The following is a 24,890-nucleotide window of genomic DNA, read 5'->3' on the forward strand; positions in this document are numbered from 1 at the left end:
AGAATTTTAAACTTGGAAAATCTGCCCCCGTTCTTCTGTCCATTTTTTATACTTTAATAAATCTGCTCAGTATTAATTAGAGAGGTCCAAAAAATTTTGCATTTTTGAAAATTTTCTTCAACTTTCTGAACTTTTGAAATTTCAACCGTCTTATATGCTATTTTTAACATTTCATAAAACTTGTAAAGTATTTTTGTTTGAATTGCTGAGCCGTGATATTCGGAACTACCTTTTCATAATTAAATAAAAGTTCATTACGCACGAAAAAGAAAAACATTAGCAAGAATCAAAGAGAAAGAGTTACACGTAAAAATCATCTGGAAAGTGTTGAAAAGAATGGAACGAATTATGCCACCGGAAAAGTGAAAGAGCACACAAAAAGAAATACAGTAAGCCTATTCAAGACGCGTATTGATTCTGAAAATTGTTATGATGATGTGGATAATTTTGAGGGTTTTGGTTGTAGAAATATGGTTGAGGTGGGGGAATGTCTTGAGAATATGGATAAGTTTGATCTACATTTTGAGCGGGAAAATTGTAATATTGGGGTTGTTGATAGAGTTGAGGATAGTTGATATTTGGAGTATAACCAGCGTTAAGAGGTGGGTAACCGGGTGGAGGGGGGAAGTTATAAAATGTAGACGGATTCTGATTGGAACACGATGGTTGCTGATCGTAGACAGGTCTCGCAGCGACTGGTGGTACTGTAGGTACTGTAGGAGGATGAGCAACTCCATTACTGCTCACACCATTCTGTATCGTAGAGGCGTCATAATTCAGGCCCATCAGATGATTCTCGGCGTGATTGTTCTGAAATAACGGGGAATTTCGAGATAAGATGAAATGATACAAGTACCATTGGTGCAGTGCTCGTGGGATGGTATTCATCTGGGGAGGAGAGGGAAATTGAGGAGGAGGGTGCCTGGAAACGAGCAAACATTTTTTTCCTGAAAGAAATTTTCTATTTTAAGAAGTCTTTTTCTTTTTTGGGGTTGTGATTATTACAATGCATTCGGGAATGTTGTGCAAATGACTCACCGTAACAGTAGCCAATGACAACAGAATATGCCCATAGCAAACATTCGGTGTGGGGCTTAACCTAACTTCCTTGACAATTGAAAACAAGCAATCCGCTATTCGATTTCTCAGCTCCACTATCTTCTCAAAAAGTGAATCCGACACATCCTTCGCCAGGGGATTCAAACAAATCATTGCATTCACACAGACTATTTCTTCTTCTCTCATTCCATACTCCCTGTAAACCGCTACGAGTTCATTGAGCGCCCGTTCGACAAGTCCGTTTCCAAGATGGCTGAAACAAGAAATTAGTTGGAGGAATCTGATGGGAGAAAAGGCCTTACTAAGTGTCTTCATATAGTTTTGAGATATTTCTCGGTACATATGCAAAATTACAGAGGCATAACACGTTTTCGTCTTGGCAGGCTTCGGCGGTCCTGGCGCAGAAGTTGAAGACCATAAGGGGAGCAAAAGAAGATTTGATGAGTGCTATCTGAAAATGTTGAAAACTGTTTCAAAACTTTTTTATGTAAATAGTCGGAAAAATAGTTTGATTTTGTTCAAAAAGAATGATTACCTTATCATCCACTGTCAAGTGTCCCAACAACGGTGATAAGCTCTCCACCCAATCAATAGCTGCAATCAATCTCCTATACGCAATTGCACACAACTCATCATTTCCAGCCATTCGATATGCTTCATATCTCATTTCCGTTCGTTTTCCCTTCAAACTAATCGGTGTTTCCACAATATCCCTCAATTTATCAATCCCTTTGAGTGGATACAACTTCGATGCCTCCTGCTGAGTGTCTCCTTTCATAACTTTTGTCTCAATATTCAACAAAGTCATGAGTATAGTTCTCATCTCAACTGTCATCTTCTTCATCCATTCCTCACGTGTTTTTGTGGTCCTGCCACGATCAGTTAGGTCACATGAGGCTACGGTAGTTGTGGGTTTACGCGGTTTTGGAGGAGCGTCTCGGTTCGGAATGATGAACTTTTCTAATATAAGTTTTCAAGGTTTCAGAGAGTTATAAAAAAATAATGAGATTATTCCACCGTACTGTGTTAGAAAAAAGGAAGTAAAAATAGTCACACGCAGGATTCATCCCTTCTAGAAGGCACTTGTTGAATCGACAACTCCTGCATTGGATTTTTTCTGAAAAATGGATATATTTAGAAACAATATTAAGCTGTATACCTAACATAGGCTACCAATTTTTCAACATTCTGGAATCATTTTTCTGTTTCCAGAACTTTTTGAATTATAACTGTCTGAATCAAACTAATCGGGGCCCATTTTTGTCCATCTTTGAAAATTTATTTTTACTAACTGTTAATTGAAATATTAGGGTGTTTCAAAAGTCTTTGCACTTTTTCTATCAATTTTCATCAAATTTTTCTTAATGAGAAACGAGTTCTAATAAGTTATATATTGTCCATGAGTACTGGTTACATCTTGCCAACATTGTGGTAGTTGGGCAATTCCGGCCGCGTAGAACTATGGCGGCTGTGAGCTGGAGAAGTGATCAAGGTATGATTTCACTTGCATTCGACCATCGAATTTTTGTCCAGCTAACGAGTTTTACAATGATCTAAAAAGATGATAATCAGCTGGAGGGAGGTATGGAAAATACGCCAAATGGGGAAGAACTTCAAGTCCCTGACCCTGTAAGTAGGTGCAAGCCTTGGTAGCAGTGTGTTGGCGTCCATTGTCATGCAACAAAGCCAAATGATTGATTTCCGGGTGAGAGGAGCGATGAAATCGGATCATTTTTTGGATTTGTTGACAGTAAATGTCGGCTGTTATTGTACCATGTTCCGGAAGAATTTCGTGGTGAATGACACCGTTGCTGTGGCACCAAACCGATAGCATAACTTTTTTCTCATGCAGCTCTCCTTTCTACCCCGTCAGAGATTCTTCATTAGCCAGAACCCACAGCTTTTTACTGTATGGTATACATAGAGACCCCATTTCTCATTTTCCGTAATAATATCAAAAATCCAATTGAAACTACGCTTGCCACTGAGGGAAGACAGCGACAGGTCACATCTGAGCTTTAACTGAGCATCTGTCAGTTCATGAGAAATAACTTGTCCGTATTTTGCTGTTCTTCCAGAATCTTTCAGATGTCTGAATATTGTTGCGAATGAAGTACCAGTATGTGAAGATACTTCACGTACACTTGATCTAGGCTCATCCTCCAAGACATCAGTGATATCATCGTCTTTATCTAAACGAGGGTGCCCAGAACGAGAGTTATCTTTAAGATTGTAGTCTCCTTCTTTGAAGTTTTTGGACCAAGTCGCTACTGTCCAATAAGATAGGATATCCTCAGCAAGAGTTTCGCTTATATTTCGATAAGTTTCCATTGTACTCAATCCTAGGGAATAACCTAGTAGAAAACACCCATTTAGAGCTTTGCGATCTTTGGCGCGTACTTCTGCCGTGGTACGCTGTTCTGGGGACTTGCAAAACATAAATGTTTCTTGGGGGTAACAGTAATAGTTAATAATAAAAAAAGGACAAAAAAATGTCATGGGGTCAAAGGGCAGTACATTGAAAAAAAGTGCAAAGACTTATGAAACACCCTAATAATTTGAAGGTTCTTAATCACACCAGTTCTAAAATCGCTGGTTCTAAAATGGCTGTTTTCCAGCCCACTTTGTCCAGATGTCCTATTTCAGCTAGTTTTTATTTTCGTGCTTTAAACTCATCAAACGTTAAAAAGATACAATATTGACATTATTGAGCTGTGTTACACCGAGCTGACCATTTTTTTTTTGAAAAATTAATTTTTGCCACTATTTGTCGTAGCGTTTTTTCCCGCTTCTAGTGCTTCTTGAATTAGAACCGGTCGGATCGAAATTAATAACGAACAGATGTGTCAACTGTGATTTCAATTCTTCAATTCTTGCTTTTTGTATTTGACGGTTCTAAAACGGGTGGCTTTAATTCAAACAGTTATGAAACTGTTCGTAGTTTTTCAGTCCAATTTGTACAAAATTTCTGTTTCAACTAGTTTTTATTTTAGTGCTTAAAACTGTATGAACATTAGTTTAGGTCCCCTCTCGCAAAACCTTTTCTACGAGCTTTGAACACGAAGAAATTTCAGAGACACAAGATGCAGAAACGCAAAAATAATATGTGGAATGTGTGTTCCAAGGCAATTTTAATAGAACGCAATTACTAAAAATCATTTTTGCATTACACAGTTGAAATTCAAGCCAAAAAACTTCTGTTTCAAACAACTCCTTTCATTCCTGACTTGTTCGATTCATCGATTCATTTATCAAGAAAACTTTATGATTTGGCACCCGGTGGATCTGGAAATTTTTTTAAATAAGATACTAACAAAAGCAGTGTGAAAAAAATTGAAAGTGTTGAAAATGGTTTGTGAATACAGTGGAACAATTATTGATCAAATGCTAAAATACGGTTTTGGAATTGAGATTTTATGACGGGAACAGTTAAGATTAAAGTAGTATTTTTATCGGAGTTATTTTTAAATTAACGAATGTTTATCCACTAATAAAACAATTAACTTTGTCCATAAATAGGCTTTATGGAACAGCAAAATTAAAACGGTTGATTTAGATTTGACTGGTGCATAATTATGTTCTTAAACTTATCATAAATTTGAAATGGTGAATTTTCTAACAAAACTGAAATTCTGGCATGCTCCATAAGAAGCTACCCGTTATCCAAAAATTACTGTATAAGTTGATTCACTTGTAAAACACTTCTCATATCAACTCATGAAAGTAAATGTTTCATAGAACAGTGATTATAAAAATACTCCGAACAAACTAATTGCAATTTAAAATTAAATTTGTTTATTTCGTACCGTTTTTTCTTCGATTCACTCAGCATGTTCTGTTCATCTAACTCATTCGTGTTCATTAATTTATTATAATTATGAATAGGGTAATTTTATTCGAAAAACTCTAACTCTGACTACCTCCAGATGAAGCTAGCAAAAACTTTCTATACCAGAGAGCTCAACAAAATAATTGAGTTCCCGGCTGCGCCGCTTCTTTTATTTAAATTATCAGGAAAGTTAATGGAAACAAAGTTTTACAAAAAAAAAAATCGGGAGAAGTCTGATTTGGATCACAGTGATTTTTTTCGTTAGTTTCAATTATTAAATGGTTAAATGAAACCGAAAAATGTTTTTTGACTTAAACCTAAAAACGTTAAAATTTCAAGCATGAAAAAAGACACAAATTCGGAGTACTATTATAGTTGAGCAAAATGCATTTTTTGTTTCATTGATTTTCCGAAATATCACAAAATTTTCGAAAAAATTAGTGATCGTAGAAAATTTAACTGATGTAGCAGAGCTGTGCGGAAGTAAAATTTTCAAAAAAGGAAGAAGGAAGAAGGAAGAAGGAATAACATTTTCAAAAAGGAAGAAGGAAGAAGGAAGAAGGAACGAAAATTTTCAAAAAGGAAGAAGGAAGAAGGAAGAAGGAAGTGAAAAAAGCCCGGAAGAAGGAAGAAGGAAGGAAGAAGGAAGGAAGAAGGAAGTTGGGCTCCAAACCGGGAAATCGGAAGTTAATTTTGAAAATGACAAATTTGAGGAAACTTTTTTCTAGTCATCTCTGAAAACGAATTTTGATGTTGTTTCATACAAAATTCCGTCAAAAACCCCCAAAATTCCGCCAAAATTCCGTCGAAAATTACAAAATTTTTGTGAACTTTTAACACGGAAGTCGAACAATTTCAACGGAAGAAGGAAGAAGGAAGAAGGAATAAAATTTCAAAAAAGGAAGAAGGAAGAAGGAAGAAGGAATAAAATTTCAAAAAAGGAAGAAGGAAGAAGGAAGTGAAAAAATGCCCGGAAGAAGGAAGAAGGAAGAAGGAAGAAGGAATTCCGCACAGCTCTGTGATGTAGTCAAAAATAATGTAAAAATTATGGGCAGGCCAATCCGAGCATGTCTGCTTGAAAATAATTAGATAAAAGTTCATTACGCAAAAAAAAAACATTAGAAAGAATCAAAAAGAGAAAGAGTTACACGTAAAAATCATCTGGAAAGTTGAAAAGAATGGAACGAATTATGCCACCGGAAAAGTGAAAGAGCACACATAAAGAAATACAGTAAGCCTATTCATGACGCGTATTGATTCTGAAAATTGTTATGATGATGTGGATAATTTTGAGGGTTTTGGTTGTAGAAATATGGTTGAGGTGGGGGAATGTCTTGAGAATATGGGTAAGTTTGATCTACATTTTGAGCGGGAAAATTGTAATATTGGGGTTGTTGATAGAGTTGAGGATAGTTGATATTTGGAGTATAACCAGCGTTAAGAGGTGGGTAACCGGGTGGAGGGGGGAAGTTATAAAATGTAGACGGATTCTGATTGGAACACGATGGCTGTTGATCGTAGACTGGTCTCGCAGCGACTGGTGGTACTGTAGGTACTGTAGGAGGATGAGCAACTCCATTACTGCTCACACCATTCTGTATCGTAGAGGCGTCATAATTCAGGCCCATCAGATGATTCTCGGCGTGATTGTTCTGAAATAACGGGGAAATTCGAGATAAGATGAAATGATACAAGTACCATTGGTGCAGTGCTGGTGGGATGGTATTCATCTGGGGAGGAGAGGGAAATTGAGGAGGAGGGTGCCTGGAAACGAACAAACAGATGGAGGGGTTAACATGGGGAAGAGAGGGGAGAGGGGACGGAGTTGGATAAGGTGTCATGCATAAAAGTTTCAGAAAAACGATTTGCTCGTAAGTTTTTGAGTTCCTAGAGCTGATAGTGAGATTGAAGAACAATTACTAAAAAAGTAAAATAAAATATTGTTACAGGTTTAAACAAGTACAGAAACAGTAAACCGGCTAATCTACATTGTCAAAAAAAGTTAAGAAACAACTAACTGTTGGCACCATAACTTTTCCACGTTTAACAAAACTGTGAAAGAGAATGCATAACATTAATTGAGAGCAAGTAAATAGGTATCGTTGCTTTCAAGCGGGTACTCTTATTTTTCAATCGCAAAAAAGAGTTTATGCAGCTCCACGGTGTTATTTAACGTTTCAAGTGATGAATGTAAGTCTATAATCTGTTACAGTTTATTGGATCCAAATGTCTTCTAGGTCCGCTAAACACTTTCAATTACTCTAAAAATTATTTCAACGTTCTGCAAAACTTATTGGTAAGCTTAAAAATATTTCGGTTAAGAAATGTTCAAAAACGAATATGTTCTGTTGGTATTGTATGTTTCAAATTGTCTATAAGTTCATGATCTACACATCTGTCTTAATATTTTGATATTGAGCCAGCGGAAATACTTTGCTAATGATAATGTAAACCAGTTTCATCAACTTTACAAATCCGTTTGAAGTTTTGATTGGTAGTAGTTATTGTCTTTTTGGAGTCTGGACATGGCTTCTACTTTTCTAACTAACACATGCAGCAAAACAAAAATGAACAAATATGTGCCCAAAAGTAAACTCACTCTCAAATCATCCAACATTTCCGTAATATAGAAATTGTTCGGTGGTTGTAAAAGTCGGAAGTTTTGTCGAGCAGGTTCTTCACTCTCCTCGTCTATAGTTGCTTGCCGTTTCTGCAATTTCAGATCATCACTTGGAAAAGTTACAAGCGATTGATTATCGACATCTGGATGTGCCAAACTGAAAATTTAGGAATCCCGAGAGGGACGTTTCCGATTTTTTTTTGGAAATTTAGGAACGTAAAAAAGTTCTGAAAAGTGTCGGAAATTTCGAAAGTTCCGGAATTTCAGATTTCCGTTTCGCACGTTCTTGACCGACATACCCCATCAAAATTAGAAACCAACAAAGCACTCACCAACAAAGCCCTCGGGGGTGGCACCCGATCAGTCTGTGTACTGATTTCCTTCTTCTCAGTCAACGCCTTTTCCAGACTCAACGCTGCCAACTCATCGACTTCCTTGAAGAATGGTTCAACAGTGAAGCATCCGAACAGATCAGTCAACAGAGGAATTTCACCTTGATTCAAAAAAGTTTGAGCGAATTGGAGATTCTCGCTCATCGCATTGGCTAGTTCCTAAAAAAAACTTTCTGTTTGAAGACGTCGTTTTGGTTTTCAGGTTTGTTATCTAACAGTTGTATGTTTTGGATCACTGTCCTAGTAACTCCCTGTAAACCGCTACAAGTTCATTGAGCGCCCGTTCGACAAGCCCGTTTCCAAGATGACTGAAATGAAGAATGAGTTGGGGGAGAATGATAGGAGACAGGGTCTTACTAAGTGTCTTCATATAGTTTAGAGATATTTCTCGGTACATATGCAAAATTACAGAGGCATAACACGTTTTCGTCTTGGCAGGCTTCAGCGGTCCTGGCGCAGAAGTTGAAGACCATAAGGGGAGCAAAGGAGGATTTGATGAGTGCTATCTGAAAATTTGATGTAGTTTGTAGTTCAACTCTTTTTTACCTTATCATCCACCGTTAAGTGTCCCAACAATGGCGATAAGCTCTCCACCCAATCAATAGCCGCAATCAATCTCCTATACGCAATCGCACACAACTCATCCTTTCCAGCCATTCGATATGCTTCATATCTCATTTCCGTTCGTTTCCCCTTCAAACTAATCGGTGTCTCCACAATATCCCTCAATTTATCAATTCCTTTGAGTGGATACAACTTCGATGCCTCCTGCTGAGTGTCTCCTTTCATTACTTTTGTCTCAATATTCAACAAAGTCATGAGTATAGTTCTCATCTCAACTGTCATCTTCTTCATCCATTCCTCACGTGTTTTTGTGGTCCTGCCACGATCAGTTAGGTCACATGAGGCTACGGTAGTTGCCGGTTTACGCGGTTTTGAAGGAGCGTCTCGGTTCGGGCGGACAACTGAAATGATGGGATTCTCGAATAACATTTTTCAAGGTTTCAGAGAGTTATTAAAAAAATAATGAGATTATTCTATCGTTTTATGTGAGAAAAAAGAAGCAAAAATACTCACAAGCAGGATTCATCCCTTCTCGAAGGCACTTGTTGAATCGACAACTCCTGCATTGGATTTTTTCTGAAAATATTATTTATATAGTTGAAACAGTATTAAGTTGCACCAACATCCAGTTTGACATTTTTCAACATACTATTATAGAATCCTGTTATTCGTTTTTCTGTTTCCAGAACTTTTAAAAATTTGACTGTCTGAATCAGAACTAATAATCTTCAGTTACGTTCTTTAAAACTCTTTTCACTTAAATTTTTATTTATTAATTGTGAATTGAAATCTTTTGTATAACGGTTCTAATTTGAAGGTTTTTAGTCATACCGGTTCTAAAACGGGTGGTTCTGAAACGGCGATTTTCAAGCTTTTTACTACTTTCCTGTTTTAGATAGTTCTTATTCATGTTTCCGAAATTCATCAAACGTGGAACCAGGTGCCTACACAAAACTGCACAACAACAACATTGACAATATACATTGAGCTGTCTGACACCGAACTAACCACTTTTTCGAAAAATGAGTCTCTGGCGTTTATTCCCGTTTCAAGTGCTTTTTGAATTAGAACCGCTCGGATCGAAATTAATAGAGTAAACATATTGATAGATTAGAATAAACTGTAATTTGAAGTCGTCAGTTTTTGCTTATTGTATTTGACGGTTCTAAAACGGGTGACTCTAATTCAAACGGTTAGGAAGCAGATATAAGTTTTCCAGCCCACTTTGTACAAAATTTCTGTTTTAGTTAGTTTTTATTCACGTTATCGAAAATTATCACACTTTTTTTTCAGGACTCCTTTGGATTCACAAACATTAAATGCATTCAACAGGGAACAAATTCCAGATCCTCCAAAATAATGCTTAGAAGATAATGTGTTTTAAGAGAATGTCATTAGAGCGCAATTACTAAAAACCATTTCTGCAATACATGATTGAAATTCAAGCCAAAAAAAAACACTTCTGTTTCAAATAACTCATTTTCTCACTGCACTTTTCAATTTATCAATTCTTTTATCAAGTTTAATACCAGCTTAATGTCAAAATAATAAACCCAACTCACGGCGGGGCAGCCGCGACGCGCGGACTCCGCAGCCAAATTCCTCGGCCCCGATGAGGCGGCGCGCGAAATTCAAACGCCAATTTTTCTCACAAAGCGCGCTGACAGGCTTTTCCACGTTTTCTGGAAAGTATTGGATATATTTAACACATTACAGATGATGTTAACTGAAACAGACAATTTTACAATAGTGCAAATTATGGAGTAACAAAAAATCTCGATTATAATTACTTTTTATCAAAGAAAACGAGTATTTTGAGAAAAAAGGTCATTTTCTAAAAAACTGAACTGGATTTTTTGCTGAAACAGTTTTCTAAAGTAAAATGAGGGTCTAGAATTCAATAAAAACATCAGTTTCGGGCTATTGAAACATTTTGAAGGTTGTTTTTCTTTGAAAATGTCGAAAAATTAGAGAAAAAAACAATAAATTATTTATTTTCTCAAAAACTGAACTGGATTTTTTTCTGAAACAGTTGTCTAAAGTAAAATGAGGGTCTAGAATTTGATTAAAACATCAGTTTCAGTCTATTGAAACATTTTGAAGGCCGTTTTTTTGGAAAATGTCGAAAAAATAGGCAAAAATAGTTTATTTTTCAATTTTTTTCAAAAACTGGACTGGATTTTTTGGTGAAACAGTTCCCTATAGTAAAATCAGGCTATAAAATTTAATAAAAAGATTAGTTTCAGTCGATTGAAACATTTTGAAGGTCTTTTCAGTTTATTTCTCACATCAACACAAACTTCTAAGCCCTCACACTTAATTTTCCATATACGTTATCTGAATTAGTGTTTTTATTTTCGTTCAAAGCAATTTTTGCCGATAAAGTCTTTTTCTCACAAAAAAAACCACATTTTATCATTTTTTATGTGGTTTTCTGCACTTAAAATCATTTCTATATCATTTTCGGGTTACTGCATACACGAGTCCGCAATCACCGTGTGAAGTGTACACAACTTTTTCGGCTGAGTATTTAATGCGGATTTTTCTAGGCCACGCGTCGCCTCAGCCCCGCCGTGCAACTCCAAATCAAACTCACGCAAAACACTAACTGTACACTCTCCATTCGCCGCACATTCCAACTGATCCGCCTTGAGAAGTGCTCGACGGAAAAATCCTTTACATCCGACACAGCTGAGAGCTCCATAGTGTTGGGTGGCTTTTTCGACTCCGCAGACTTAAAAGTTTACAGTTTTTCTGTTTTTTAAAGTTTTTATTTTGTGCTGACTGATTCAGGCTGGAATTGTTGTTCATCAATGGACTAAATTCTGATTCAAAACGTTAGGCCATCTCATTAGCATACTTGTTATTTGACGGGCCGGCCAGGCGAGCCGGTGAAAATTTGGAAATCAGCCCGGCCCGGCCCGTGACAAGTATGTTCATTAGAAATCTGATTCAGAACCAAACAACAAATATTTCTCTATTCTCCGTTCTCTTCTCTTCTCATCGGATTACCGAATAGAAGGTAGTTTGCATCATCATCGAATCAGTCTACTTCCTTTTTTTTTGCAAAATCACGTGGACAAATTTGTTGTGTATTTTGACAACATTTTCTAGTTTGGGGAATTTCAGATATGTAGCATACTTATTGTTCAAGTTAAAAAAATTGTACTGAGAAAACAAAAAACTTACTCTACAAAGATTCAAGGAGGCACTTGAACTACTTGTACTTAATGGATTGCTGTCTTCCGTTTCTTCATCGGAATCTGGAAAAAAGTTAATGTTTCAGTATAGTTTTATTAAAAATTCTGTACAGGAATATATAATTACGAAAAGGAAATTTTATATACTTACCATTCAAAGTGATCACATTATTTTCGACGGTTCTATTTACATTTTGACCAGAAGCCATCGATTGAAATACTAGTGAATTTTATGATTTGGCACCAGGGGGCCTGGAAAACAGAGTTTGGATAAGATTTCAATCGTAACAGCAGTTTGAAAAAATAGAAAGTATTGAAAATGGTTTGTGAATACAGTGGAGAAAATAATTCAAATGCTAAAATCTGGTTTTGTAACAGAGATTTTATGACGGAAACAGTTGAAATTATGATTACATTTTATCGGAGTTTTTTTTTTAATTTTATGGTTGTTCAATCTAATATGAAATTAATTTTTGTACATTATTTAAAAAAATTGTTTTTTTTTCCATAAATAGGCTTTATGAAACAGCAAAATTAAAACGGTTGATATCGATTTCACTGATGCATAATTATGTTCTTAAACTTATCATAACATTGAAGTGGTGAATTTTCTAACGAAACTGAAATTCTGACAGGCTTCAAAAGAGCTAGTTGCTGGACAAAAATTACTGTATGAGTGATTCAGCTATGAAAACTTTCCGGATCAATGAGTTTTTGCCCTTTAATGAAAATAAATATGTTTCATGGAACAGTGATCTCCGAAAAATGGAATTAGTGGCTCAACTTCTTTGAGATTGTACCGTTTTCCATTTCGATTCACTCATGAAGAACTAATCATGTAACTCATGCGTAACTAAAAAACGAAACTTATTATAATTTTGAATAGGTAAATTTTATTCAAAAAACTTAAATTCTGACTACTTCCAAAAGAAATCATCAAAAACTTTCTATACCAGCGAGCTTAACGTAAAAACTGTAATATAGGCGCATGCGCCTCTGTTTTTCAAACCTCGTTTACATACGCGCCTCTATTACAGGGGCGCTTCTTTTGCAGTTTTTACGGTAGCAAAATAATTGAGCTCCTGACTACAATCTGATCGGAGCATTTTTTTTCGTTAGTGTCAATGAGAAAATAGTTAACTGAAACTGAGAATTATTTTTGAATTGAACCTAAACGGTAAAATTTCAAGCTTAAAAAACACATTTGGAACACCATCGGGTCAGACTAATTGAGCACAGTGCATTTTCTGTTTCATTGAGTTTCCGAAATATCACAAAATTCAAAAAAAAGCATTAGTCATCGGATACTAATAAACACATCCGGCCAAAAATAATGTTTGATTTATGGGCAGGCCAATCCGACCATGTCTACTTGAAAATAATTAGATACAAATTCATTACGCAAAAAAAGAACAAGAATCAAAGAGAAAGAGTTACACGTAAAAATCATCTGGAAAGTGTTGAAAAGAATGGAACGAATTATGCCACCGGAAAAGTGAAAGAGCACACAAAAAGAAATACAGTAAGCCTATTCAAGACGCGTATTGATTCTGAAAATTGTTATGATGATGTGGATAATTTTGAGGGTTTTGGTTGTAGAAATATGGTTGAGGTGGGGGAATGTCTTGAGAATATGGGTAAGTTTGATCTACATTTTGAGCGGGAAAATTGTAATATTGGGGTTGTTGATAGAGTTGAGGATAGTTAATATTTGGAGTATAACCAGCGTTAAGAGGTGGGTAACCGGGTGGAGGGGGGAAATTATAAAATGTAGACGGATTCTGATTGGAACATGATGGTTGCTGATCGTAGATTGGTCTCGCAGCGATCGGTGGTACTGTAGGTACAGTAGGAGGATGAGCAACTCCATTACTGCTCACACCATTTTGTATCGTAGAGGCGATAACAATTAACTGGTGACAACTTAACTCTTCCAGATTTAACAAAAGTGTGAAACAGAATACAAAACTGACAATGAGAACAAAGTAAATAGATATGTAATTTTAGGTTTCAAGCGAATTTTCTTTTTGATAAACGTTATAAGTGTTTTACTGAATGGACGCGATGAGCAAAAATTGATGCAATTAGAAAACTTGTGACTTAGTGACAAACTCTGTAAGGAAACGACCTTTTTGCTACGTTTCTATGTTTCAATTTCTCTAAAAATGTCAAATCAACTGTATATTAACTCGGGAAAAAGAATGACGGATTTTCTAGCTCCGCAAAACCACAATCTATCTGTTTAGTCATGTCCTGTGTGAAACGGTAAACCAGTTGATCTGACTCAAATTGAAGAAATTGGTGACACAGTAACTTCTCCAGATTTGACAAAGTTATGAAACAGATTTTAAATTGTCCTTCATAAGAATTAAAACCAATTCCACAAGTAAACCACGGTAGCTACAATCGTTTTCGTCCCGGTTTGGTCTGGACCGGACAACACGAAGGAGGACAAGCCTGTATTGGCTCGTGTGATTTGTTTGCAAGAATGTTTTTGTTCTTTATATGTATATGATGATTCAAAATACCTCTGTTTAGAGTTATCAATAAACCTGGTACGACATTTATGAGAAAAAAAAAACTATTCAAGAAAAACAATCGGCCCGGGTCGGTCTATAAAAGTTGTAAACAAAAAATGGTGATTCACATATATTTATCACTTTTAACTGAATTTATCTGTTTCAAATTCTTCAAAAGAGTTTCTTCAAAAACTGTTAGCGTTTGTTCGATCCATAATTCTAGCTTGGCAAAGCAGTTTCATTAACTACAAATTGTTTCAATTTTCTCAGTGATTAATTGGTAACCCCAACAAATTTCTAGGTTAAAATAGGACAATCCATCAACTACTCTTAACAAATACTATTCTCATTAGAAATTTCGAAAATTGATGTGTTCTGTTGGTATTGTATGTTTCAAATTCTCTATAAATTCATGACCTACATATCTGTCTTAGTACGGCAGCAAAATTAATTTGCAAAATAATAATGTGAATCAGTTTCAGCAACCTTAAAAATTCGTTAGAAGCTTTGATTGGTAATAGTTATTTTTTTTGGAGTCTGGACATGGCTTCTACTTTTCTAACTAACACATGCAGCAAAACAAAAATGAACAAATATGTGCCCAAAAGTAAACTCACTCTCAAATCATCCAACATTTCCGTAATATAGAAATTGTTCGGTGGTTGTAAAAGTCGGAAGTTTTGTCGGGCAGGTTCTTCACTCTCCTCGTCTATTGTTGCTTGCCGTTTCTACAATTTCAGATAATCATTTGGAAAAGTTACTCGTGATTTTTCTTCACCTGCGAAATTAAAAAAAATCAAAACCACTCACCAGCAAAGCCCTCGGAGGTGGCACCCGATCAGTCTGCGTACTGATCTCCTTCTTCTCAGTCAACGCCTTTTCCAGACTCAACGCTGTCAACTCATCGACTTCCTTGAAGAATGGTTCAACAGTGAAGCATCCGAACAGATCAGTCAACAGAGGAATTTCACCTTGATTTGAAAATGTTTGAGCGAATTGGAGATTCTCGCTCATCGCGTTGGCTAGTTCCTGAAAGAAATTTTCTGATTTAAGAAGTCGTTTTATTTTTTGGGATTGTGATTATTACAATGGATCCGGGAAGTGTTGAATAAATAACTAACCGTAACAGTGGCCAATGACAACAGAATATGCCCATAGCAAACATTCGGTGTGGGGCTTAACCTAACTTCCTTGACAATTGAAAACAAGCAATCCGCTATTCGATTTCTCAACTCCACTATCTTCTCAAAAAGTGAATCCGACACATCCTTCGCCAGGGGATTCAAACAAATCATTGCATTCACACAGACTATTTCCTCTTCTCTCATCCCATACTCCCTGTAAACTGCTACGAGTTCATTGAGCGCCCGTTCGACAAGCCCGTTTCCAAGATGACTGAAATAATAAATTAGTTGGGGGACCATGACTAATTGAACTTTTCAAGGTTTCAAAGGGTTATTAAAAAAAGAATGAGATTATTCTACCGTACTACGAAAGTAATGGGTAGAAAAATATATTACTCACAAGCAGGATTCATCCCTTCTCGAAGGCACTTGTTGAATCAACAACTCCTGCATTGGATTTTTTCTGAAAATTGATACATTTGGAAAAGATATTCAGTATACCGATTATAGTCATTATTCCGTTTCCAGAACTTCTTGAATTATGACTGTCTCAATCACAACTAATTATCCACTTTTTTGGGAATTATTTGTATCAACTGTGAATTGAAATCATTTGTTTAAAGGTTCTATTTTAAAAGTTTTTAGTCAAACCGGTTCTGAAACTGGCGTTTCTAAATCGATCGTTCTTTTCTTCACGTGCTAAAAACGCATCAATCGTTAAAACAAGTCCCTCAAATGTAAGAACTGCACAAAACCTTTAAAAATATTGACACTTTTATTTAATAAAAAACGCAACAAAATGCATATTTTTCCGTTTCAAGTTGTTCGCAATATTAGAACCGGTCGGATGGCAATTAATCAACTCTTGACGGTTCTAAAACGGGTGACTCTTACTTAAACGATTATGAAAGTGTTTCCAGTTTTGCCGCCGACTTTGTACAAAATTTCTGTTTCAACTAATTTATATTCACGTTTTCAAAACTCATCAAGCGTTAATTCAGTGTCTTCTTTCACTTAGTTTTTATTCATTTGTTCGAAACTGATGGAACATTGGATAGAATGCCGCATTATGGACACAACATATTGTGCTGTCTGACACCTAGCTGACCACTTTTTCGAAAAAAAAAACATTCTGTCGTTATTTTCGTCATAACGAATGACTCTCAATGCTTAAACTCACGCAAAACACTAACTGTACACTCTGCGTTCGCCGCACATTCCAACTGATCCGCCTTGAGAAGTGCTCGACGGAAAAATCCTTTACATCCGACACAGCTGAGAGCTCCATAGTGGTGGGAGGCTTTTTCGGATCCGCAGGCCTGAAAGTTTACATTTTTTCTGTTTTTAAAAGTTTTTAATTTGAGCTGACTGGTGCAGTTTGGGCTGGAATTTTGCTTAGGTGGCCTTAGTTCTGATTCAAAAAGTTAGACCACCTCATCCCAACCAAACAACCAGTATTTCTCTATTCTCCGTTCTCTTCCTTTTTCATCGGATTACCGAATTGAGGGTAGTTTGCATCATCATCGAATCAGTCAACTTCTTTTTTGTTGCAAAATCACGTGGACAAATTTGTTGTGTACTTTGACAACATTTTCTAGTTAGGGGAATTTCAGATATATAGCATATTTTTAGTTCAAATTTAATTATATATAGAAAACAAAAAACTTACCATACACAGATTCAAGGAGGCACTGGAACTACTTGTACTTAATGGATTGCTGTCTTCCGTTTCTTCGTCGGAATCTGGAAAAAAAAACCATGTTTCAGTATAGTGTTATTAAAGTTACTGCTTTGAAACTTTTTATAACAATATAGAGTTATATTAACTTACCATTCAAAGTGATCACATTATTTTCGGCGGTTATATTTGCATTTTGACCAAAAGTCATCGATTGAAAGACTAGAGAACTTTATGATTTGACACAGAGGGTTTCTGGAAAAAAAAGCTTGGCCGAGATTTTAAACGGAATATCAATGTGAAAAAATTGAAAGTGCTGAAAGTAGTTCATGGAAACAGGGGAAAATTATTAATCATTTGTTAAAAATATGGTTTTGGAATTGAAATTTTATGACGGGAACTGTTAAAATTATGACAACATCCTATAGGAGCTCTTTTTAATCCAACTGACTGATCCATGGAACAAAATTTGACTATTCATAAAACATACATCTGCTTCATGAAACAGTGATATTGAGACACGAAGTACATCTCAAATTATTGGTTTTGTCCAATTTACTCACAATCAGTTATTTATTTATTCATTTAATTATATAAGTACGTGAAAATACGTGATAGGATCAAAAGGGCTAAAAATAAAAATAAAAGTACAGATGCGTATCTGTATTTTCTTGTAATTCATGAGTAACTATGTTCATAAACTTGCTATAATTTTGAATAGGTAAATTTTATTCGAAAAACTGAAATCCTGACTACCTCCAAAAGAAGCTAGCAAGAACTTTCTATACCAGCGGGCTCAACAAAATAATTGAGTTCCCAACTGTATCGTTTGTTCTCCTAAATTACATGGAAAATAAATGAAACAAAGTTTTACAAAAAAAAATTTGGAGAAGTCGGGTTTGGAAATCTATACCGAGCATTTTTTTCGTTATTGTCAATGAAAAAATGGTTAAATGAAACTGAAAACTATTTTTGGCTTAAACATAAAAACAGGAAAATTTCAAGGTTGAAAATATTGGAACACTATCGAGTTAGACTAGTTGAGAAAAATGCATTTTCTGTTTCATTGACTTTTCGAAATATCACAAAATTTTCGAAAAAATTTGGGATCGTAGAAAATTTTACTGATGTAGTCAAAAACAATGTTTAATTTATGGGCAGGCCGATCCGACCATGTCTGTTTGAAAATAATTAGATAAAAGTTCATTAAGCAAAAAAGAAAAACATTAGCAAGAATCAAAGAGAAAGAGTTACACGTAAAAATCATCTGGAAAGTGTTGAAAAGAATGGAACGAATTATGCCACCGGAAAAGTGAAAGAGCACACAAAAAGAAATACAGTAAGCCTATTCAAGACGCGTATTGATTCTGAAAATTGTTATGATGATGTGGATAATTTTGTGGGTTTTGGTTGTAGAAATATGGTTGAGGAGGAGGAATGTCTTGAGAATATGGATAAGTTTGATCTACATTTTGAGCGGGAAAATTGTAATATTGGGGTTGTTGATAGAGTTGAGGATAGTTGATATTTGGAGTATAACCAGCGTTAAGAGGTGGATAACCGGGTGGAGGGGGGAAATTATAAAATGTAGACGGATTCTGATTGGAACACGATGGTTGCTGATCGTAGACTGGTCTCGCAGCGACCGGTGGTACTGTAGGTACTGTAGGAGGATGAGCAACTCCATTACTGCTCACACCATTCTGTATTGTCGACGCATCATAATTCAGGCCCATCAGATGATTCTCGGCGTGATTGTTCTGAAAAAATGGGGAATTTCGAGATAAGATGAAATGATACAAGTACCATTGGTGCAGTGCTCGTGGGATGGTATTCATCTGGGGAGGAGAGGGAAATTGAGGAGGAGGGTGCCTGGAAACGAGCAAACAGATGGAGGGGTTAACATGGGGAAGAGAGGGGAGAGGGGACGAAGTTGGATAGGGTGTCATGCATAAAAGTTTCAGAAAAACTATTTGCTCGCAAGTGTTTGAGTTCCTAGAGCTGATAGTGAGATTGAAGAACAATTACTTTAACAGTAAAATGAAATATTTAAGTTACATGTTTAAACAAGTTCAGAAACAGTAAATCGGTTAATCTACATTGTCAAAAACGTTAAGAAACAACTAACTGTTGGCACCATAACTTTTCCAAGTTTAACAAAACTGTGAAACTGAATACGGAGCAGGAATTGAGAGAAAAGTAAATAGATATGATTTCTCCATAAAACATTTTGTACTGCTCCATGACAATATTTAACGTTTCAAGTGAACCGCATAAGTCTACAAACGTGTATTAATGAATGGACGCGATCTATTTTGTTGTGCAAAAATTGATACAATAAGGAAACTTGTGACTGAGTGAGAAAGTCTGCAAGGTTGTCTATCTTAACTGCTTTTGTAATTGAAAACTACCTTTTTTAGCTTCGTTTTTATGGTCCAATTTCTCTTAAAATGTCAAGTTAACTGCATATTAATTCGGGAAAAAGAATGACGAATTTTTTAGCTCCGCAAAACCACAATCTATCTGTTTAGTCAGGTCCTGTGTGAAACTGTAAACCAGTTGATCTGATTCAAATTGAAGAAATTGAAACTTCTCCAGATTTGACAAAGTTATGAAACAGTTTTTAAATTGTCCTCCATAAAAATAAAACCAATTCCACGAGTAAACCACGGTAGCAACAATCGCTTTCGTCCCGCTTTGGTCTGGACCGGACAACACGAAGGAGGACAAGCCTGTATTGGCTCGTGTGATTTGTTTGCAAGAATGTTCTTGTTTTTCATATATGATGATTTAAAATACCTCCGTTTTGAGTTATAAATAAACATGGTACGATGTTTATGAGAAAAAAAAACTATTCAAGAAAAACAATCGGCCCGGGTCGGTCTATAAAAGTTTAAGTAAACAAAAAATGGTGATTCACATATATTTATCACTTTTAACTGAATTTATCTGTTTCAAATTCTTCAAAAGAGTTTCTTCAAAAACTGTTAGCGTTTGTGTCATCCATAATTATTCTAGCTTCGAAAAGCAGTTTCATTAACTACAAATTGTTTCAATTTTCTCAGTGATCAATTGGTAACCCCAACAAATTTCTAGGTTAAAATAGGACAACCCATCAACTACTCTTAACAAATACTATTCTACTTTAAAAATTCAAAAACTGATGTGTTCTGTTGGTATTGTATGTTTAAATCTCTCTATAAGTTCATGACCTACATATCTGTCTTAATCAACAAAAACAGCAAAAATAATTTGCAAAATAATAATGTGAATCAGTTTCAGCAACCTTACAAATTCGTTCGAAGCTTTGATTGGTAATAGTTATTTCTTTTTGGAGTCTGGACATGACTTCTACTTTTCTACCTAACACATGCAACAAAACACCAACGAACAAATATGTGCCCAAGAATAAAACTCACTCTCAAATCATCCAACATTTCCGTAATATAGAAATTGTTCGGTGGTTGTAAAAGTCGGAAGTTCTGTCGGGCAGGTTCTTCACTCTCCTCGTCTACTGTTGCTTGCCGTTTCTACAATTTCAGATAATCTTTTGGAAAATTTAGACGTGATGATTTGTTAACTTCGAAATTTAAAAAATCAAAACCCTTACCAGCAAAGCCCTCGGGGGTGGCACTCGATAAGTCTGTGTACTGATTTCCTTTTTCTCAGTCAACGCCTTTTCCAGACTCAACGCTGCCAACTCATCGACTTCCTTGAAAAATGGTTCAACAGTGAAGCATCCGAACAGATCAGTCAACAGAGGAATTTCACCTTGATTCGAAAATGTTTGAGCGAATTGGAGATTCTCGCTCATTGCGTTGGCTAGTTCCTAAAAAAGAAACGTTCTGTTTCAAGACGTCGTTTTCTTTTTTGGGGTTGTGATTATTACAATGAGTTCGGAAATGTCATCTAAATTACTCACCGTAACAGTAGCCAATGACAACAGAATATGTCCATAGCAAACATTCGGTGTGGGGCTTAACCTAACTTCCTTGACAATTGAAAACAAGCAATCCGCTATTCGATTTCTCAATTCCACAATCTTCTCAAAAAGTGAATCCGACACATCCTTCGCAAGGGGATTCAAACAAATCATTCCATACTCCCTGTAAACCGCTACAAGTTCATTGAGCGCCCGTTCGACAAGCCCGTTTCCAAGATGACTGAAATAAGAAATTAGTTGGGGGACCATGATAGGAGAAAGGGGATAGCTTACTAAGTGTCTTCATATAGTTTTGAAATATTTCTCGGTACATATGCAAAATTACAAAGGCATAACACGTTTTCGTCTTGGCAGGCTTCGGCTGTCCTGGCGCAGAAGTTGAAGACCATGAGGGGAGCAAAGGAGGATTTGATGAGTGCTATCTGAAAATTTGATGTAGTTTGTAGTTGAACTCTTTCTTTTTTTACCTTATCATCCACCGTCAAGTGTCCCAACAATGGCGATAAGCTCTCGACCCAATCAATAGCTGCAATCAATCTCCTATACGCAATTGCACACAACTCATCATTTCCAGCCATTCGATATGCTTCATATCTCATTTCCGTTCGTTTCCCTTTCAAACTAATTGGTGTCTGCACAATATCCCTCAATTTATCAATCCCTTTGAGTGGATACAACTTCGATGCCTCCTGCTGAGTGTCTCCTTTCATAACTTTTGTCTCAATATTCAACAAAGTCATGAGTATAGTTCTCATCTCAACTGTCATCTTCTTCATCCATTCCTCACGTGTTTTTGTGGTCCTGCCACGATCAGTTAGGTCACATGAGGCTACGGTAGTTGTGGGTTTACGTGGTTTTGGAGGAGCGTCTCGGTTTGGGCGGACAACTGGAATTATTTGTTTTTTTGGGAAGGGTAGTCTGGTATGAGTAGACGGGCAACGGTTTAAAGGCACATAGACTTTTATGCGAAAAAATGATAGACTTTTCTAGTAGAATTTTTCAAGGTTTCAGAGAGTTATTAAAAAAAGAATGAGATTATTCTACCGTTCTACGTGAAGAAAAAAGAAGTAAAAATACTCACAAGCAGGATTCATCCCTTCTCGAAGACACTTGTTGAATCGACAACTCCTGCATTGTATTTTTTCTGAAAATATTATTTATATAGTTGAAAGCAATGTTACCAAATTTGCCTGACAGCCAGTTTGCCATTTTTCAAAATGATGAAATGGTGAAATGCGTTTTCCCATTTCAAGTGCTATTTGAATCATAACTGACTGAATCAAAACTAATCGGTTTCGCTTTTGAAAACTGCTCACTGTGTACAAAAGTGTCTGTTTCAGCTAGTTTTTTTTTCACGTTTTCGAAAATTATAAACGTTGACAGTCCCTTAACTACACAAAACTACACAAAAACATAAATTTTTGACACGTTTTTTTCCGTTTCGACTACTTTTTGAAGTTAGAGCCGATCGGATCTAAGTTAATGGTTAACATTTGTGAACAATAAAGCATTGATTAACTGCGATTTGAAGTCGTCAGTCATTGCATTTCGTATTTGACGGTTCTTGTGACTCTAATTCGAACGGCTATTTTAACACAAAGCCTGTAAAGGATACACCGAGAGTTTTGATTAGAGCGCAATTACTAAAAACCATTTTTGCAAAACATTATTGAAATTCAAGCAAAAACAAACACTCTGTTTCAAATAACTATTTTCTTTCCTGGCCTTTTCATTTCATTAATCTATTGTTCTATGCAAAACAGACACCCAAATCCACAAAACTCACGCAAGTACTAAAACGGGTCACTCTAACTTAAATGGTTATGAAACAGTTCTCAGTTTTCCAGTTCATTTTTGTAAAACATTTCTGTTTTAGCTAGTTATTATTTGTTTGTTTGAAACTAATTGAACAATCCATTGGCTTTAAAATTTGGAAAAGACTATTAACGAATACCAAAAGCTTTGAACACGAAGAAATTTTCATAGTACACACACCCAAATCCAAATCAAACTCACGCAAAACACTAACTGTACACTCTCCATTCGCCGCACATTCCAACTGATCCGCCTTGAGAAGTGCTCGACGGAAAAATCCTTTACATCCGACACAGCTGAGAGCACCATAGTGGTGGGCAGCTTTTTCGGCTCCGCAGACCTAAAATTTCAAAGTTTTTTCTGTTTTTAAAAGTTTTTATTTTGTGCTGAAGGGAGTAGTATGGGTTATGATTTTTCTTAATAGATTTTTCTTAATGATCAGCACATCAGAAGTCTGATTCAGAACCAAACAATAAGTATTTCTCTATTCTCCGTTCTCTTCCCTTTCTATCGGATTACCGAATTTAGGGTAGTTTGCATCATCATCGAATCAGTCAACTTCTTTTTTTTTGCAAAACCACGTGGACAAATTTGTTGTGTATTTTGACAAAATTTTCTAGTTTGGGGAATTTCAGATATGTAGCATACTTTTAGTTCAAGTTTACTTCTATGGAGAAAACAAAAAACTTACTCTACAAATATTCAAAGAGGCACTTGAACTACTTGTACTTAATAGATTGATGTCTTCCGTTTCTTCATCGGAATCTGGAAAAAAGTAGATGTTTCAGTATCGTTTTATTTAAATTACTGCTTAGGAATTTTTTACTTAGTTGATGGAATTCTATGAACACCATTCAAAGTGATCAAATTATTTTCGGCGGTTTTATTTACATTTTGACCAGAAGCCATCGATTGAAAGACTATAAAATTTTATGATTTGGCACCAGGCTGGTCTGGAAAAAAGAGTTTGGACGAGATTCAAAGATCGGAGGAGCAGTGAGAAAAATTGAATGTGTGGAAAGTGATTTATTGATACAATGGAGAAATTATTACACAAACTATAATTTTGTATAATAACAGAGGTTTTATGACGGGAACAGTTCTTCCAAAAAAGCTACCTGCTAGGATAAAATTACTGTATGAGCTGAATCAGCTGTGAAAACTTTCCATACATTGAGTTTTTGTCAATTCATGAGAATAAATCTGCTTTATGGAACAGTGATAATGAGACACGAATTACTACCCAATTTTATTGGATATGTCCGATTTACTCATTTACTCATTTATTCATTTGTTTTTATATAAGTATGTGAAAACAAAGAGAGAGATCTGTCCACTAAACAGAGCATTTGGTGATAGAGCAAAATGCATTTTCCGTTTCATCGACTTTCCGAAATATCACAAAATTGAACAAAAAAATTAGTGATTGGACATGTCTAGCAGCCAATCTCGGACCCATAATCGAAATGATGATAAAGAATTTTTGTCATAAAAATACTTTCGTGAAATAGAAGAAGTTAAAAAAATTTAGGATGGCGAATAAATTAAAAGAGCCGGTTTCATGAAAGTATGAAAAAATAACATTACTTTGATATTCGTTTTATGAAGATGAAGGTTCTTATTTTAATGTATGAAAAAAAAATAGAATGGGACATACTTTAAATAGTCTTTGGGTTCTTTTGTTATGCGACCCAGGAGGTTAGTACTAAGAGAATATTCAGAATATGCTATTTTTAACATTTCATAAAACTTTTAAAGTATTTTTGTTTGAATTGCAGAGCAGTGATATTCGGAATTACGTTTTCATAATTAGATAAAAGTTCATTACGCAAAAAAAAACATTAGCAAGAATCAAAGAGACATAGTTACACGTACTATGTACCAGAGTTGCATGGAATTCCGACTTCCGACTTTAAAAAATGTTTCAAAGCTATTTGATTGTAATTTATAAATAGTCAGACTTGTTTTACTGAACAAAGTCGAAACAGACCTAACTTGCTTAAAACCGAGTTTTATGAGCCGAAAAATATACTAAATTGTAGATCTCAACGAGATCTATGTCTGTGAGCTCCTAAGGACTTCGAGAGTAAAAGTGAAAATGGCTAGAGTGAACTAAAATTATTGAAAAATGCAGTATAGAAAGGAGT

General features: G+C 35.7%; 4 protein-coding genes across 4 annotated transcripts; all 4 read right to left on the reverse strand.

The window, feature by feature from the left end:
- Window positions 1-399: 399 nt before the first annotated feature.
- GCK72_012638 (uncharacterized protein) lies at window positions 400-1,894 on the reverse strand (the record flags this gene model as incomplete). Its single annotated transcript, XM_053729270.1, has 5 exons — window positions 400-810; window positions 857-922; window positions 1,039-1,312; window positions 1,362-1,510; window positions 1,595-1,894. The coding sequence occupies 5 exons, from the start codon at window positions 1,892-1,894 to the stop codon at window positions 400-402; spliced, it is 1,200 nt and encodes a 399-aa protein (XP_053584042.1).
- A 4,235-nt stretch (window positions 1,895-6,129) lies between these two features.
- Window positions 6,130-11,873, reverse strand: GCK72_012639 (uncharacterized protein; the record flags this gene model as incomplete). Its single annotated transcript, XM_053729271.1, has 8 exons — window positions 6,130-6,540; window positions 6,587-6,652; window positions 7,488-7,598; window positions 7,841-8,059; window positions 8,447-8,865; window positions 8,978-9,040; window positions 11,061-11,198; window positions 11,816-11,873. 8 exons carry the CDS (start codon window positions 11,871-11,873, stop codon window positions 6,130-6,132), a joined length of 1,485 nt encoding a protein of 494 aa, XP_053584043.1.
- A 2,757-nt stretch (window positions 11,874-14,630) lies between these two features.
- GCK72_012640 (uncharacterized protein) lies at window positions 14,631-17,196 on the reverse strand (the record flags this gene model as incomplete). The annotated part of the gene is made up of 8 exons (XM_053729272.1): window positions 14,631-14,669; window positions 14,801-14,911; window positions 14,994-15,212; window positions 15,305-15,578; window positions 15,708-15,754; window positions 16,501-16,626; window positions 16,977-17,050; window positions 17,139-17,196. The coding sequence occupies 8 exons, from the start codon at window positions 17,194-17,196 to the stop codon at window positions 14,631-14,633; spliced, it is 948 nt and encodes a 315-aa protein (XP_053584044.1).
- A 1,138-nt stretch (window positions 17,197-18,334) lies between these two features.
- Window positions 18,335-23,597, reverse strand: GCK72_012641 (uncharacterized protein; the record flags this gene model as incomplete). Its single annotated transcript, XM_053729273.1, has 11 exons — window positions 18,335-18,745; window positions 18,792-18,857; window positions 20,405-20,515; window positions 20,596-20,814; window positions 20,908-21,148; window positions 21,202-21,350; window positions 21,396-21,814; window positions 22,010-22,072; window positions 22,945-23,083; window positions 23,435-23,508; window positions 23,570-23,597. The coding sequence occupies 11 exons, from the start codon at window positions 23,595-23,597 to the stop codon at window positions 18,335-18,337; spliced, it is 1,920 nt and encodes a 639-aa protein (XP_053584045.1).
- Window positions 23,598-24,890: the final 1,293 nt, after the last annotated feature.

This window comes from Caenorhabditis remanei, chromosome IV (genome assembly GCF_010183535.1).
Source record: "Caenorhabditis remanei strain PX506 chromosome IV, whole genome shotgun sequence".
Taxonomy (NCBI): domain Eukaryota; kingdom Metazoa; phylum Nematoda; class Chromadorea; order Rhabditida; family Rhabditidae; genus Caenorhabditis; species Caenorhabditis remanei.